The following is a 13,689-nucleotide window of genomic DNA, read 5'->3' as shown; positions in this document are numbered from 1 at the left end:
GTAAGGCTATAGTAAGGCCTCCAAATGGTGAAAATTAAAATTTTTTGATTTTGATTGATTTAAAAATAAATGAAGGTAAGGCTATAGCAAGGCCTCCAAATGGTGAAAATTAAAAAATTTAGATTTTGATGGATTTCAAAAAACAAATGACGGCAAGGCTATAGTAAGGCCTCCAAATGGTGAAAATTAAAAAATTTAGATTTTGATTGATTTAAAAAATAAATGACGGTAAGGCTATAGTAATAGTAAGGCTATAGTAAGGCCTCCAAATGGTGAAAATTAAAAAATTTAGATTTTGATTGATTTAAAAATAAATGAAGGTAAGGCTATAGTAATAGTAAGGCTATAGTAAGGCCTCCAAATGGTGAAAATTAAAAAATTTAGATTTTGATTGATTTAAAAAATAAATGACGGTAAGGCTATAGTAATAGTAAGGCCTCCAAATGGTGAATATTTAAAAATTTAGATTTTGATGGATTTCAATAAAAAGTAATAGTAAGGCTATAGTAATAGTAAGGCTATAGTAAGGCCTCCAAATGGTGAAAATTAAAAAATTTAGATTTTGATTAATTTAAAAAATAAATGACGGTAAGGCTATAGTAAGGCCTCCAAATGGTGAAAATTAAAAAATTTAGATTTTGATGGATTTAAAAAATAAATGACGGTAAGGCTATAGTAAGGCCTCCAAATGGTGAAAATGAAAAAATTTAGATTTTGATTTATTTAAAAAATAAATGACGGTAAGGCTATAGTAAGGCCTCCAAATGGTGAAAATTTAAAAATTTAGATTTTGATGGATTTCAATAAAAAGTAATAGTAAGGCTATAGTAAAGCCTCCAAATGGTGAAAATTAAAAAATTTAGATTTTGATTTATTTAAAAAATAAATGACGGTAAGGCTATAGTAAGGCCTCCAAATGGTGAAAATTAAATTTTTTTGATTTTGATTGATTTAAAAATAAATGAAGGTAAGGCTATAGTAAGGCCTCCAAATGGTGAATATTTAAAAATTTTGATTTTGATGGATTTCAATAAAAAGTAATAGTAAGGCTATAGTAAGGCCTCCAAATGGTGAATATTTAAAAATTTTGATTTTGATGGATTTCAATAAAAAGTAATAGTAAGGCTATAGTAAGGCCTCCAAATGGTGAATATTTAAAAATTTAGATTTTGATGGATTTCAAAAACTAATGACGGTAAGGCTATAGTAAGGCCTCCAAATGGTGAATATTTAAAAATTTTGATTTTGATGGATTTCAATAAAAAGTAATAGTAAGGCTATAGTAAGGCCTCCAAATGGTGAAAATTAAATTTTTTTGATTTTGATTGATTTAAAAATAAATGACGGTAAGGCTATAGTAAGGCCTCCAAATGGTGAAAATTTAAAAATTTAGATTTTGATTGATTTAAAAAATAAATGACGGTAAGGCTATAGTAAGGCCTCCAAATGGTGAAAATTTAAAAATTTTGATTTTGATGGATTTCAATAAAAAGTAATAGTAAGGCTATAGTAAGGCCTCCAAATGGTGAAAATTAAAAAATATAGATTTTGATTTATTTAAAAAATAAATGACGGTAAGGCTATAGTAAGGCCTCCAAGTGGTGAAAATTTAAATATTTAGCTTTTGATGGATTTCAATAAAAAGTAATAGTAAGGCTATAGTAATAGTAAGGCTAAGGCCTCCAAATGGTGAAAATGGATAATAAATGTACAAAAAAAAAGGATTTTGGTAAATCTCAATATGGTAAGGCTGAAGTGTAGAAAACAAGCAGATCAACAGTGAGTTAATCAGGTTTATTGTGAGACACAGGTGAGTTAAAGGTGAGTTAATCAGGTTCATTGTGAGACCCAGGTGAGTTAAAGGTGAGTTAATCAGGTTTATTGTGAGACCCAGGTGAGTTAAAGTGAGTTAATCAGGTTCATTGTGAGACCCAGGTGAGTTAATCAGGTTCATTGTGAGACCCAGGTGAGTTAAAGGTGAGTTAATCAGGTTCATTGTGAGACCCAGGTGAGTTAATCAGGTTCATTGTGAGACCCAGGTGAGTTAAAGTGAGTTAATCAGGTTTATTGTGAGACCCAGGTGAGTTAAAGTGAGTTAATCAGGTTTATTGTGAGACCCAGGTGAGTTAAAGGTGAGTTAATCAGGTTCATTGTGAGACCCAGGTGAGTTAAAGTGAGTTAATCAGGTTTATTGTGAGACCCAGGTGAGTTAAAGGTGAGTTAATCAGGTTTATTGTGAGACCCAGGTGAGTTAATCAGGTTTATTGTGTGACCCAGGTGAGTTGCGTCAGTCTGCCAGACAGAAGCGAGGTTGCCGTTGGTTGCCGTCACTGAAGTTGGTCTGATGAAGGAGCGTCTCTCCGACGATGGACGGCGCTCGGAGACGCCGTCTCAGCTCGCTTCGTCACAGCTCCAGAGTTCAGGACAAGATGGCGGCGGACAGGTGAGCAGCCGACAGGACTGGGAGCGCTTGGCTGACCAGACTTCAGGCTGCAGGCGGAGGCGGAGTCAGAAGAGCAACAAGACGTCCGAATGGTGACGACTGGGAACATTTCAAAACCTGGAAAAATTATGGCTATGATGACAAAATGAAGTAAGGCTATAGTAAGGCCTCCAAATGGTGACATTTTTATAAATTTAGAAAATGGCGGATTTCAGTAGAAAATGATTAGTGAGGTAAGGCTAAAGTAAGGCCACTAAATGGTGAAAATTAAAAAATGTAGAAAATGGACGATTTCAGTAGAAAATGACGGATTAGTGAGGTAAGGCTATAGTAAGGCCACTAAATGGTGAAAATTTAAATTTTTTGATTTTGATGGATTTCAATAAAAAATGACGGTAAGGCTAAAGTAAGTCCAAATGGTGAAAATTTACATTTTTTTAGAAAATGATGGATTAGTATAGAAAATGACGGTAAGAGCTTCAGACGGTGAGAATCACCGTCTGAATTTGATGGCAGGCGTCGAGGCGTCGAGGCGCCACGACTCTCGCGATGGTTCACTTTTAGCTTGCGACGGCCTTTACGCGGGTATTTCGACCTTTTACGACGCTGTAAATGTAAAGCACATGGTATCTTATTCCTTCAATTACTAAATGTGAGCGATCACAACGGGAATATTACAAATTCTGAATTATTACCTTCAACAAAAATTCAGGCGAAAAAGTTTTATTTTTGTCGGCGGCCATTTGTTGATTTATTGGTTTGTATGTATTTGACCAACTTTTCGCAAAAACTACAAACCCGAATTCCATGAAAGCTTCGGGGGTGATTCGGCAGTCGATTCCATTTTGGGACGTTAGCGGCTAAACGTTTCCCAATAAACCCCAAAGGACTGAAGGAGGAAGGTGAAAGGTCACCCTGGTGGGAAACTGCAGAATAAGACAAAATATTAACAATTTGTACTTCAATTAAACAAAATGGAGGTACGGTTGTGGTAAAACCTTAAAATATGACACATCGTTTTGGGGGTTTTCTGCCATTTCCATGGAAACGGACATCGTTTTTTCACAGCGTCGTCGTGGAAACGGAGCCTCGGGGTGTTTACGTTTTCTTGTTTATTCTTCCAGGCTGATTTGTTTGTAAACAACCTGATCTCAGACAACTGGCCTGGTGAAATAAGTAATAGAGTAGTAACAGTAAGAGTACGGACAGTGAGAGTCGTAACGAACTGAGTAGTACCAGTACCAGTAACTGAGTAGTACCAGTACCAGTAACAGAGAAGTACCAGTACCAGTAATAGTCATAAGAGAAATAGTCGTAGCAGTACCAGTACCAGTACCAGTACCAGTACCAGTACCAGTACCAGTAACAGAGTGAGGACAAGCAGCCTGTTGGTGGTTTCAAGCTTCAGGTTTATTCTGGTTGAGATAAAATTTGCTGAGTCATGACGGGAGTTTTCTCAACATGGAGCCGTTGATTTTCATTCTTGGTGTTTATGTTGTTTTTTTTAAAGGTTCCGATGAGGCCGGGTGCCTAGGTCGTCCCGTCTCGGTTGCCATGGCGACGCCACGACGCCGGGAAATCTCAGTCGTCCAAGAAGAAATAGTTCCCGCTCTTCTTCTGTTCCGTGTCCTGGAGGAGACGAGGTCAAAGGTCAAAGGTCAGATGGGCGCTAGCTCCGCCCACTTCACTCTCGTCTAACAAACATCGCAAAGTAGTCAAACACGAAGGTTGAACGAAGCGCCTCCATAGCAAAATGGTCGTCGAGTCGCGCCCACACAGAATGAACTAGCAGGTTCAGCGGCGAGCGGGCGTAGAGGCTAGCTAGCGCGCGGCGCTCACCTTGATGGAGGCGTGTTTGTTGATCCGCGGCCGGAAGTTGTTGGGGTCCCTCCGGAAGGTGATCTCCAGCAGCGACAGGAAGCGGTTCATGCCGGCCAGCAGACTCTGAGGCCTGAGCGGGCGACACAGGCGCACGGTTACCAAGTTACAAAAATAAAAGCATATTTGCGCGGCGGCACGGCGAGCGCTCACGTGTTAGCCGCCGTCATCTTGGAGGGAATCCCGTCGAACACGATGACTCTGTCGGCCAGGTAGGTCGCCATGATGAAGTCGTGCTCCACCACGAACGCCGTCTTCTTGGCGTGGAGGATGTACCTGCGGGGGGAAACGCGCCGTCACACCACCGCCAGCAGGGGGCGTGTTCTACATGCTACAAAGCTAAAGGTTCAAACACCAGCGTAGTCGAACTGGCGGCTTAGGCAGTATCGTTACTGCAACATTTTCACAATGTTAATCCTTCACAGCTTGTCGTCATTATATATTTATTTATATTTAATTACCTTTAAATGTGCTTTTATTTTCTTAAGTTCTTGTTTCATTCCTGTGATTTTGAAAAGTACACCAAGTGCAGCTCGGGTTCGTATCACCGACAGTCTTTAACGTCTCCAGAGAGAGAAGGAGCGACGCAGGGAACGTCGTAAAACCTTTAGCTCCGCCCACCGCCCTACCTCTTGATGACGCGCGCCGCCATCAGCCTCTGCTCCGAGTCCAGGTAGGCGGACGGCTCGTCGATCAGGTAGACGTCGGCCGGTTTGCCCAGACACAGTGTGAGGGCGACTCGCTGCAGCTCGCCTCCGGACAGGTTCTGCACCTGCAGGGGGGGGGGGGGGGCAAGTTAGTGTGTGTGTTAGTGTGTGTTCAGGTGAGTGCGAGTGTGTGTTCAGGTGAGTGTGAGTGTGTGTTCAGGTGAGTGTGTGTTCAGGTGAGTGTGAGTGTGTGTTCAGGTGAGTGTGTGTTCAGGTGAGTGCGAGTGTGTGTTCAGGTAAGTGTGTGTTCAGGTGTGTGCGAGTGTGTGTTCAGGTGTGTGAGTGTGTGTTCAGGTGTGTGCGAGTGTGTGTTCAGGTGTGTGCGAGTGTGTGTTCAGGTGAGTGTGTGTTTGTGTGTTCAGGTGAGTGTGTGTTCAGGTGTGTGCGAGTGTGTGTTCAGGTGAGTGCGAGTGTGTGTTCAGGTGAGTGTGTGTTCAGGTGTGTGCGAGTGTGTGTTCAGGTGAGTGTGTGTTTGTGTGTTCAGGTGAGTGTGTGTTCAGGTGAGTGCGAGTGTGTGTTCAGGTGAGTGCGTGTTCAGGTGTGTGCGAGTGTGTGTTCAGGTGAGTGTGTGTTTGTGTGTTCAGGTGAGTGTGTGTTCAGGTGTGTGTGTTCTGGTGTGCGTGTTCAGGTGTGTGTGTGTTCTTACGTCCTGGTCGATGATGCTCTCGATCTGCAGCGGCTTCATGACGTCGGTGATGAACTGAGGGTGGGTGTAGGCGTCTCTGATCTTCTCATGGAGCAGAGCTCTGACGCTGCCCTACACACACACACACACACACACACACACACACACACACACACACACACACACACACACACACACACACACACACACACACACACACACACACACACACACACACACACACACACACACACACACACACACACACACACACACACACACACACACACACACACACACACACACACACACACACACACACACACTTCAGTATGTCTCTTGCGGCCGGGGCAGTGGATCAATAACAGGGTGGAGCAGTGGACAGTGGTTGGGTGGAGCAGTGGTTGGGTGGAGCAGGGGACAGTGGAGCAGTGGTTGGGTGGAGCAGTGGACAGTGGCAGGGTGGAGCAGTGGACAGTGGCTGGGTGGAGCAGTGGACAGTGTTGGGTGGAGCAGTGGATCAGTGGACAGTGGCAGGGTGGAGCAGGGGACAGTGGCAGGGTGGAGCAGGGGACAGTGGTTGGGTGGAGCAGGGGACAGTGGCAGGGTGGAGCAGTGGACAGTGGTACTGGACCTTGAACTTGGGGCTGATGGTTTGAGGCTTGTAGCTGACGTTGAGGATGGGAATGTCTCCGCCTCCGTCAGGCTTCAAGCCGCCGGCCAACATCCTGATGAAGGTGGTCTTCCCCGTGCCTGAACACAAACAGCTTCAGCGTTTCTCCTTCACAGCAACGGGTTTAGCATTCACACCTTTTCCTCACTAACGTGACGAAAAGTTTCTCGTGTCTCCGAGCGACGGAATGGCGTTTCCGCGGTAACCGCAGGCAGCGGGACTCACCGTTCTCTCCCAGCATCACCATGATCTCCGAGTCGGTGAACTCTCCTCCTTTGATGTCCAGCGTGAACTCGCCCATCGTCTTGCCCATGTCTGGATACTGAGCGACACACAGCGGCGTCACAAACGGAACTGGCGGCGGCTCTGGCGGCTCGGCGGAGGAAAACGTACCTGGTAGTGCCGGAGCCGCTTCACCTCCTCCTCGTTGGCCGTCTCAGCCACCTTGAAGACCAGCGAGGCCTCGCGGAACCGCAGGTTCTCCGTGGGAACGTAGCCGTCCAGGAAGATGTTGATGCCTGCGGCACAGTTTCAGTCAAATAACCGGGATCCATGTTCCCTGAACGCCTCGTGAGCGTCAGACACTTTGACCGAAACCTTTCGTACAACACGCAGACTGCTCCTGAACGCCTCACGCACCAGGAGTTAAAATGATTTCCTGACTGTCCCTGAACGCCTCACGCATCAGGAGTAAATATGATTTCCTGACTCTCCCTGAACGCCTCACGCACCAGGAGTTAATATGATTTCCTGACCGTCCCTGAATGCCTCACGCACCAGGAGTTAATATGTCTTCTTGACAGTCCCTGAACGCCTCATGCACCAGGAGTTATTGTGATTTCCTGACTGTCCCTGAACGCCTCACGCACCAGGAGTTAATGATTTCCTGACCGTCCCTGAACGCCTCACGCATCAGGAGTTAATATGATTTCCTGACAGTCCCTGAACGCCTCATGCACCAGGAGTTACTATGATTTCCTGACCGTCCCTGAACGCCTCACGCACCAGGAGTTAATATGATTTCCTGACAGTCCCTGAACGCCTCACGCATCAGGAGTTAATGATTTCCTGACCGTCCCTGAACGCCTCACGCATCAGGAGTTAATATGATTTCCTATCCGTCCCTGAACGCCTCACGCATCAGGAGTTAATATGATTTCCTGACTGTCCCTGAACGCCTCACGCACCAGGAGTTAATATGTCTGGATAGTTGCACAACAAACATTCTGTCGTTGCTTATGTTTCCCATGTTGACTGACCCCCCGGTGGCGACCCCCCCGGTAGGGACATGATGACAGCGCCTCACCTTCCCGGACGCTGAAGGGCATGGTGACGACTCCGTAGGCGCTGGGGACGCCGTACAGGCAGCAGATGAAGTCGGACAGGTAGTCCAGCACGCTCAGGTCGTGTTCCACCACGATGATGTACCTGAAAGCAACAGGACGACGTGAGACACCAGGAATAAAACTGTCACGGCTCCCAGTCCATAGTCTACCGGGACTTGGTGCTTTTATTTTGACAGTCACCATAGTAATAATCCAACTTGGTGGTCTGTCCACTAGAAAGTACGAACAGTGTTAATGTTTAGAGCTCCTTGTTCTCTGCTGCGTGCGTGCGTGTGTGTGTGTGTGTTTTCATTGCAGAAACAAACAGCACCCACTAGTGGCCCAACATGCCAACTACATGGTTTTCAGCGGTTTGTGGTTTCCATGGAAACGCAACCCATTTCAGAGACGCGGCGGCTGCGTGGTGCGAGGAAGCTACCTGTCCGGGGTGATGAGCGAGCGGATGGTGATGGCGGCTTTCAGCCTCTGTTTGACATCCAGGTAGCTGGACGGCTCGTCAAACATGAAGCTGAGGGAAGGAGAGAGCACGTCAGAGAGGGAGAGAGAGAGAGAGAGAGCACGTCAGAGAGGGAGAGAGAGAGAGAGCACGTCAGAGAGGGAGAGAGAGAGAGAGAGAGCACGTCAGAGAGGGAGAGAGAGAGAGAGAGAGCACGTCAGAGAGGGAGAGAGAGAGAGAGAGAGCACGTCAGAGAAGGAGCGAGAGAGAGAGCACGTCAGAGAGGGAGAGAGAGAGAGCATGTCAGTGAGAGAGAGCACGTCAGAGAGAGAGGGAGAGAGAGAGCACGTCAGAGAGAGAGAGAGCACGTCAGAGAGAGAGAGCATGTCAGAGAGAGAGAGAGAGAGAGAGAGAGAGAGAGAGAGAGAGAGTGATAGAGAGAGAGCTGCCTCACATGTCGGCCCGCTGGATGCAGACGACGGCGCAGGCGAATCTCTGCAGTTCCCCTCCTGACAGATTCTCCACGTTCCTCTCACGCAGGTGACTCAGATCTGAAACAGAAAGGGGGAGGGGCTTGAAACCAAAGACGTCCAGACAGGAGACGCCCGGAGACGAGACGTCCAGAGAGTTTGTCTCTGTTGCTCGGTTCTCACCCAGCTGCCTGCAGACGATGTCTTGCGTGTCCGTGTCGTCCTTCCTGCTCAGGATGGCGCCGACGGAGCCCTGAAGGAACATCAAAGCACACACACCGCTCAGAACGCCGTCCAGGAGGGGAACTGCTCTACGCCGCCGCCGCCACCGCCACCGCCGCCACAACGCCGCCTCACCTTCACCGTCTTGGGGATCTGGTCCACGTACTGCGGCTTGACGATGGCCCGCAGGTCGTCCTCCAGGATCTTGGTGAAGTAGTTCTGCAGCTCCGAGCCTCTGAAGTAGGTCAGGATCTCCTGCCAGTCTGGAGGATTCTGGGACAGGAAACAGCGAGCGTCACACCGCCACAATAAAACAGCAGAGTGGGAAAACATTTCCGCCTGTGCAGGTTTATAAACGGAACGAGTTCGAGTGAGAAAACAAAACTTTTGGTTGTTTTGTTTTGAGCGTCCAAAACTAGGGAAGGATACCGTCACATATGAACCGATACCGGTACCGATACTAACCAGTACTACTTATATTTTTATGCGGTAATAATTTTTATTATGTTCAAAATAACGTGGTTGATCCTCTGAACTTCTTGTGTTACCGTCACTTTAGAATCCAACATGGCCGCCAAGCCGCCAAGGAAATGAAGAGTAGCGACACGACGCTGAGCTACCGCTGATGAAAGCTAACTAGCATTAGCCGCGAGACGTTTTCCACCAGAAGGTTTTATTAGATCGTCTAAATGTTGAGATTCACTCGTTTGTTTTGGTGAAGATAAAGAAACGAGTACTTTATCCACTCAAGGTGAAACTGGGCTGAACTGAAAATACTGCAATGAAGTACTTCAACACTCACATCGTATTTTCCCAGGTTGGGTTTCTGTTTCCCGGCCAGGATCTTCAGAGCCGTGGACTTCCCGATACCGTTGGTCCCGACCAGACCCAGAACCTCGCCGGGCCTGGGAATGGGCAGCCTGACACACACACACACACACACACACACACACACACACACACACACACACACACACACACACACACACACACACACACACACACACACACACACACACACACACACACACACACACACACACACACACACACACACACACACACACACACACACACACACACACACACACACACACACACACACACACACACACACACACACACACGATTAGTCAGGACTGACAACACTTTTTGGAAGTATGAGTACTAACCTTTAGCTACTTACCGATACTGAGTACCGATACCAGTACTAACCTTTAGCTACTTACCGATACCATGCCATAACACCGTTTGTATGTGAAGGTATGGCGTTACAGTGAACGACCTCCGTACAGTCCAAATGGTCTAAACGTCTCTAGTGATGAAGTTGCTGTACGAACTCCTCCTCTTCCTCCTCTTCCTCATAATTCTACAGTGTTTTTTTCTTTTCTCCTCGTTAATATTAAAGAACCTCCAAACCGCGGACGTTGCTCTGTTACGTAGCTGCTGCTCAGATTGCCGGCAGATGACATCACACGACGCAATACTTGTCAGGTTGTATCAGGGAGCTTTTCACTACTACAAGTACTCCACTAGTACTCCACTAGTATCGGTGCATCTCTACCCGTTAGCTTGAAAACAGACCAAAAAAACCCCAAAGTACTGTACTTTGTCTGAGCTGCTCCTGAATATACTATAAAGCCACGGCCACCACATTTAGAAGAGAAAGTTTGGAGTTACGTGATGCACCTGAAGGCATCACCCACGTATTGTCAGCATGACGCTAGCTAACCCGGCACCGCCGTTTAAGCCGCAGGGTTCAGAGCGTGCGACAAAAGTAGCGGCGCATCGTCCGGAAACTTTGATTCATCGTAGTAGAACTGGTGAGTGAGTGAAGGTTTTTCAGTATTTGGACTAAAACGTGCACTTCACACAGTTTGAGATGTTGGAGGCGGCGTGCCGGACTCCGCCCACCGCCGGACCCCGCCCACCGGCGGCGTGCCGGACCCCGCCCACCACCGGCGGCGGCTCAACGTACCGGTGCAATTTGAACGAGTTGGCGCAGTATCTGTGTGTGGTTTCCTTCTCCAGGTTGCTGGGCAGGTTGACGATGGACAACGCTCCGAACGGACATTTCTACGGGGGAGAGAGAGAAACGCCGGAGGTGACACGAGCGGCGACGCGGTTATAAGCCCCGCCCCCGCCTCGCCGCCACCGTTACCTTGATGCAGATGCCGCAGCCTATGCACAGAGACTCCGAGATCCAGGCGATCTTACTCTGTGGCGTCACCTCGATGCACAACTTCCCTGCACACACACACACACACACACACACACACACACACACACACACACACACACACACACACACACACACACACACACACACACACACACACACACACACACACACACACACACACACACACACACACACACACACACACACACACACACACACACACACACACACACACACACACACATTAACACTCCAGTGGTGAAGATGTCTTGATGGATTCACCCCGCCCCCGCCGCCCCCGCAGCTCACCCATTCGGACCACCGGGCAGCTCTTCTTGCACTCCTGGCGACATTTCTTGGGTTTGCACTTGTCGTGGTTGACGATGGCGATCCTGGTGTTCTTGTCTGCCATGGCGCCGGGCGGGAATGACTGGCGTGGAGCGCCGGCGGAGCTGAGGGACGAAAAACCACCGCAGAATCAGAGGCGAGATGACGGACGCCCGTTATCTGTGCCGAGACACTGGAGGCGGGGGTTTGTTCAACACGAGGCTGCGCGGCCTGAGATTGCAGTATTTCCCTGTAAACGCAGGCAGAGCGCCGCCGCACCGTCGGCTTCTAAACACTCTTCCTGCTCGGCGATGTGGCCGAAAAATAAAAGCTCCAAGTTTCTCATTCACATTTATAATTCTTCCCTCCCTCAGTTTAAAAGAAAACAAAACGCACTAATGACAGACGTCTCGAGAAACAAGTTCTGATTTTATTTCATCAAACTTAAGAACAAGAACTTTTATTTACCTCCTGGAATCAACGTTCCAGCTGTTCTTTGGTTAAATAAATAAATAAATAGAATTCTGCAGTTTGAAAGGAGACTTGTGAACATTCACATTAATAGCTGCACCATTTTCAAAAACATGAACAAGGAATTATCTCCCTACGTCTTAACCTAGAATATTAAGGTTTTTTTTAAACACTGCCACCACCTACTGGGCGACATGGAAGGAACGCAAAACAGCTGGAGCCCGGCACACCGGAGACCTTTTCTTTATCGTCATCATTTGCTGCCCACTAGGAGCACGGGGGCGTTTCGGCAACACGTTGCTCCAACTTTCCCCCAATAAATCCCCACAAAGCCGAGAAGAACGTTCCCGTACAAAGCGGCTGGGAGAGGCGGCTCGTGTCCGTTGCCACGGAGACGCCGACGTCAAGGGAGAGGTAGGCACCGGAGATTTTCTCGTTATGATTTCACCTTTCTGATTTGGTTGAATTTTCCTCGTGTGTTTTCACTACCGTCATGACGGATGCACGATGACGTCTCACTGCTGCCGACACCTTTTACACGTCTGACACAAACGCAGCTACGAATCACCACAAACAATGATTTCTGAAAATGGAGATTTAGAAAAACTCCGCGTCTCCGTTTGCGTCTAAAGAGGCGGAGCCGTAGATTAACGTCACAATCTGAGATAGAAGCGTCATCAGCGTGCGACCGGTGCTCGTGGTTTGAACGCTGTGATGAGGCTGGATCCAGTGAAAGCTGCTTGTTTTTAACGTTTTATTCTATCGCCTCATTTAGGAGGAGCCCTGCTTCTTTTTTGGTCTAAATAAACTGTGCGCCGTTATCGTTGAACAGGAAATAACTGGCGCCAGCATGGCGTCATGGTTCTCGTCACACCGCCCCCTATAGGTTTGGCATGCTCACAGTCGCTTTGAAACAGGTGTATATGCAGGTCTATGTTAATGAAGATTTTTGTTTTGTAAATGAGTTGTATATGAAGATTCTTTTTAATAAAAGTAGACGGGGTAATATTAAAATGTTAGTAAAATCCCGGGTATGCGTAAACGTTCTCCAGACTGACTCACACCAGAATCCATTTAAAAACTGGCCTCTCTGGTTTCCCTCACCTCTGATCGTGGAGACCCAACACAGGGTGATTTTAACCATTTCATCCATCACTGTGGTGTTACTGGTTAAAGCGTCACTGGCTGGTCACACGCAGGCCACGTGTTCCGTGCTGGTTTGGGGGCTTATCTGTAACATTTAGCCGTTTGAGCCGCAGCGTGACGGGCGGCGGCGACGAGCATCCAACTGGGTTTGTCCTCGGATGACCTGCTGATCTGAGCCTCATTTCTCAGCCGAATTCAACCACGGCTCACAACATTCACAAATCACCCCGGGTCGTGTTGTATGCGCCGGGTTTAACCTCGGAACGTCAACAAAAATATTAATCTTGACGTTTAGCGAACGGGGGTTCGGGATGTAAATATGGAGGGGGGAAAAGATTACAACGCAGTATTTTCCAGGATGGAGAATATGAGCTGCGTGAGAGTGATTCAACACGACAGTGATCGAGTTCTGCTCCCGAGGCCGGATCAGTTAATGTGAGGAGTTTATAGCTTCACAATGAAACCCGATTGCGTCTTTTTTTTAACAGGTATAACTGGAGCTAATGGCTAGCTCCGCGTTAGCACCGCAGGCCGCACACTTTGACAGCTGCGCTCCCGTTTCCGAGGCCACGCAGGCGGCATGGAAGCACCGAAACCCCGGGAAACTCACCTCTCCTCTGCTCCGGTAGTGCCGCTGCCGGAAAAGACACAATTAAAGGTCGTTCGGGGTACAAAAACTCGGCGAAACTTGTTTTTTCCCTCCCAGCAACGTGTTCTTCGCCTGGAAACCGGCAGGAAAGATGGCGGGAGATGACGTCACCAA

At 47.6% G+C, this 13,689-nt stretch overlaps 1 protein-coding gene across 1 annotated transcript; it reads right to left on the bottom strand.

The window, feature by feature from the left end:
- Nucleotides 1–3,835: 3,835 nt before the first annotated feature.
- On the bottom strand, nucleotides 3,836–13,670 carry abce1 (ATP-binding cassette, sub-family E (OABP), member 1). The gene is made up of 18 exons (XM_080485909.1): nucleotides 13,537–13,670; nucleotides 11,292–11,434; nucleotides 10,962–11,047; nucleotides 10,779–10,876; nucleotides 9,603–9,720; nucleotides 8,936–9,073; nucleotides 8,762–8,831; nucleotides 8,563–8,659; nucleotides 8,091–8,180; nucleotides 7,633–7,754; nucleotides 6,720–6,844; nucleotides 6,552–6,648; nucleotides 6,288–6,406; nucleotides 5,675–5,785; nucleotides 4,951–5,093; nucleotides 4,475–4,597; nucleotides 4,283–4,394; nucleotides 3,836–4,072 (listed from the first exon to the last, which is right to left on the bottom strand). The coding sequence occupies exons 2-18, from the start codon at nucleotides 11,392–11,394 to the stop codon at nucleotides 4,025–4,027; spliced, it is 1,800 nt and encodes a 599-aa protein (XP_080342035.1). The 5' UTR covers nucleotides 11,395–11,434; nucleotides 13,537–13,670; the 3' UTR covers nucleotides 3,836–4,024.
- Between the last annotated feature and the right edge of the window lie 19 nt (nucleotides 13,671–13,689).

The sequence above is a fragment of the Lipophrys pholis genome (genome assembly GCF_963383615.2).
Source record: "Lipophrys pholis genome assembly, chromosome: 18".
NCBI classification, from domain to species: domain Eukaryota; kingdom Metazoa; phylum Chordata; class Actinopteri; order Blenniiformes; family Blenniidae; genus Lipophrys; species Lipophrys pholis.
This window is presented reverse-complemented; position numbering and strand designations above follow the sequence as displayed.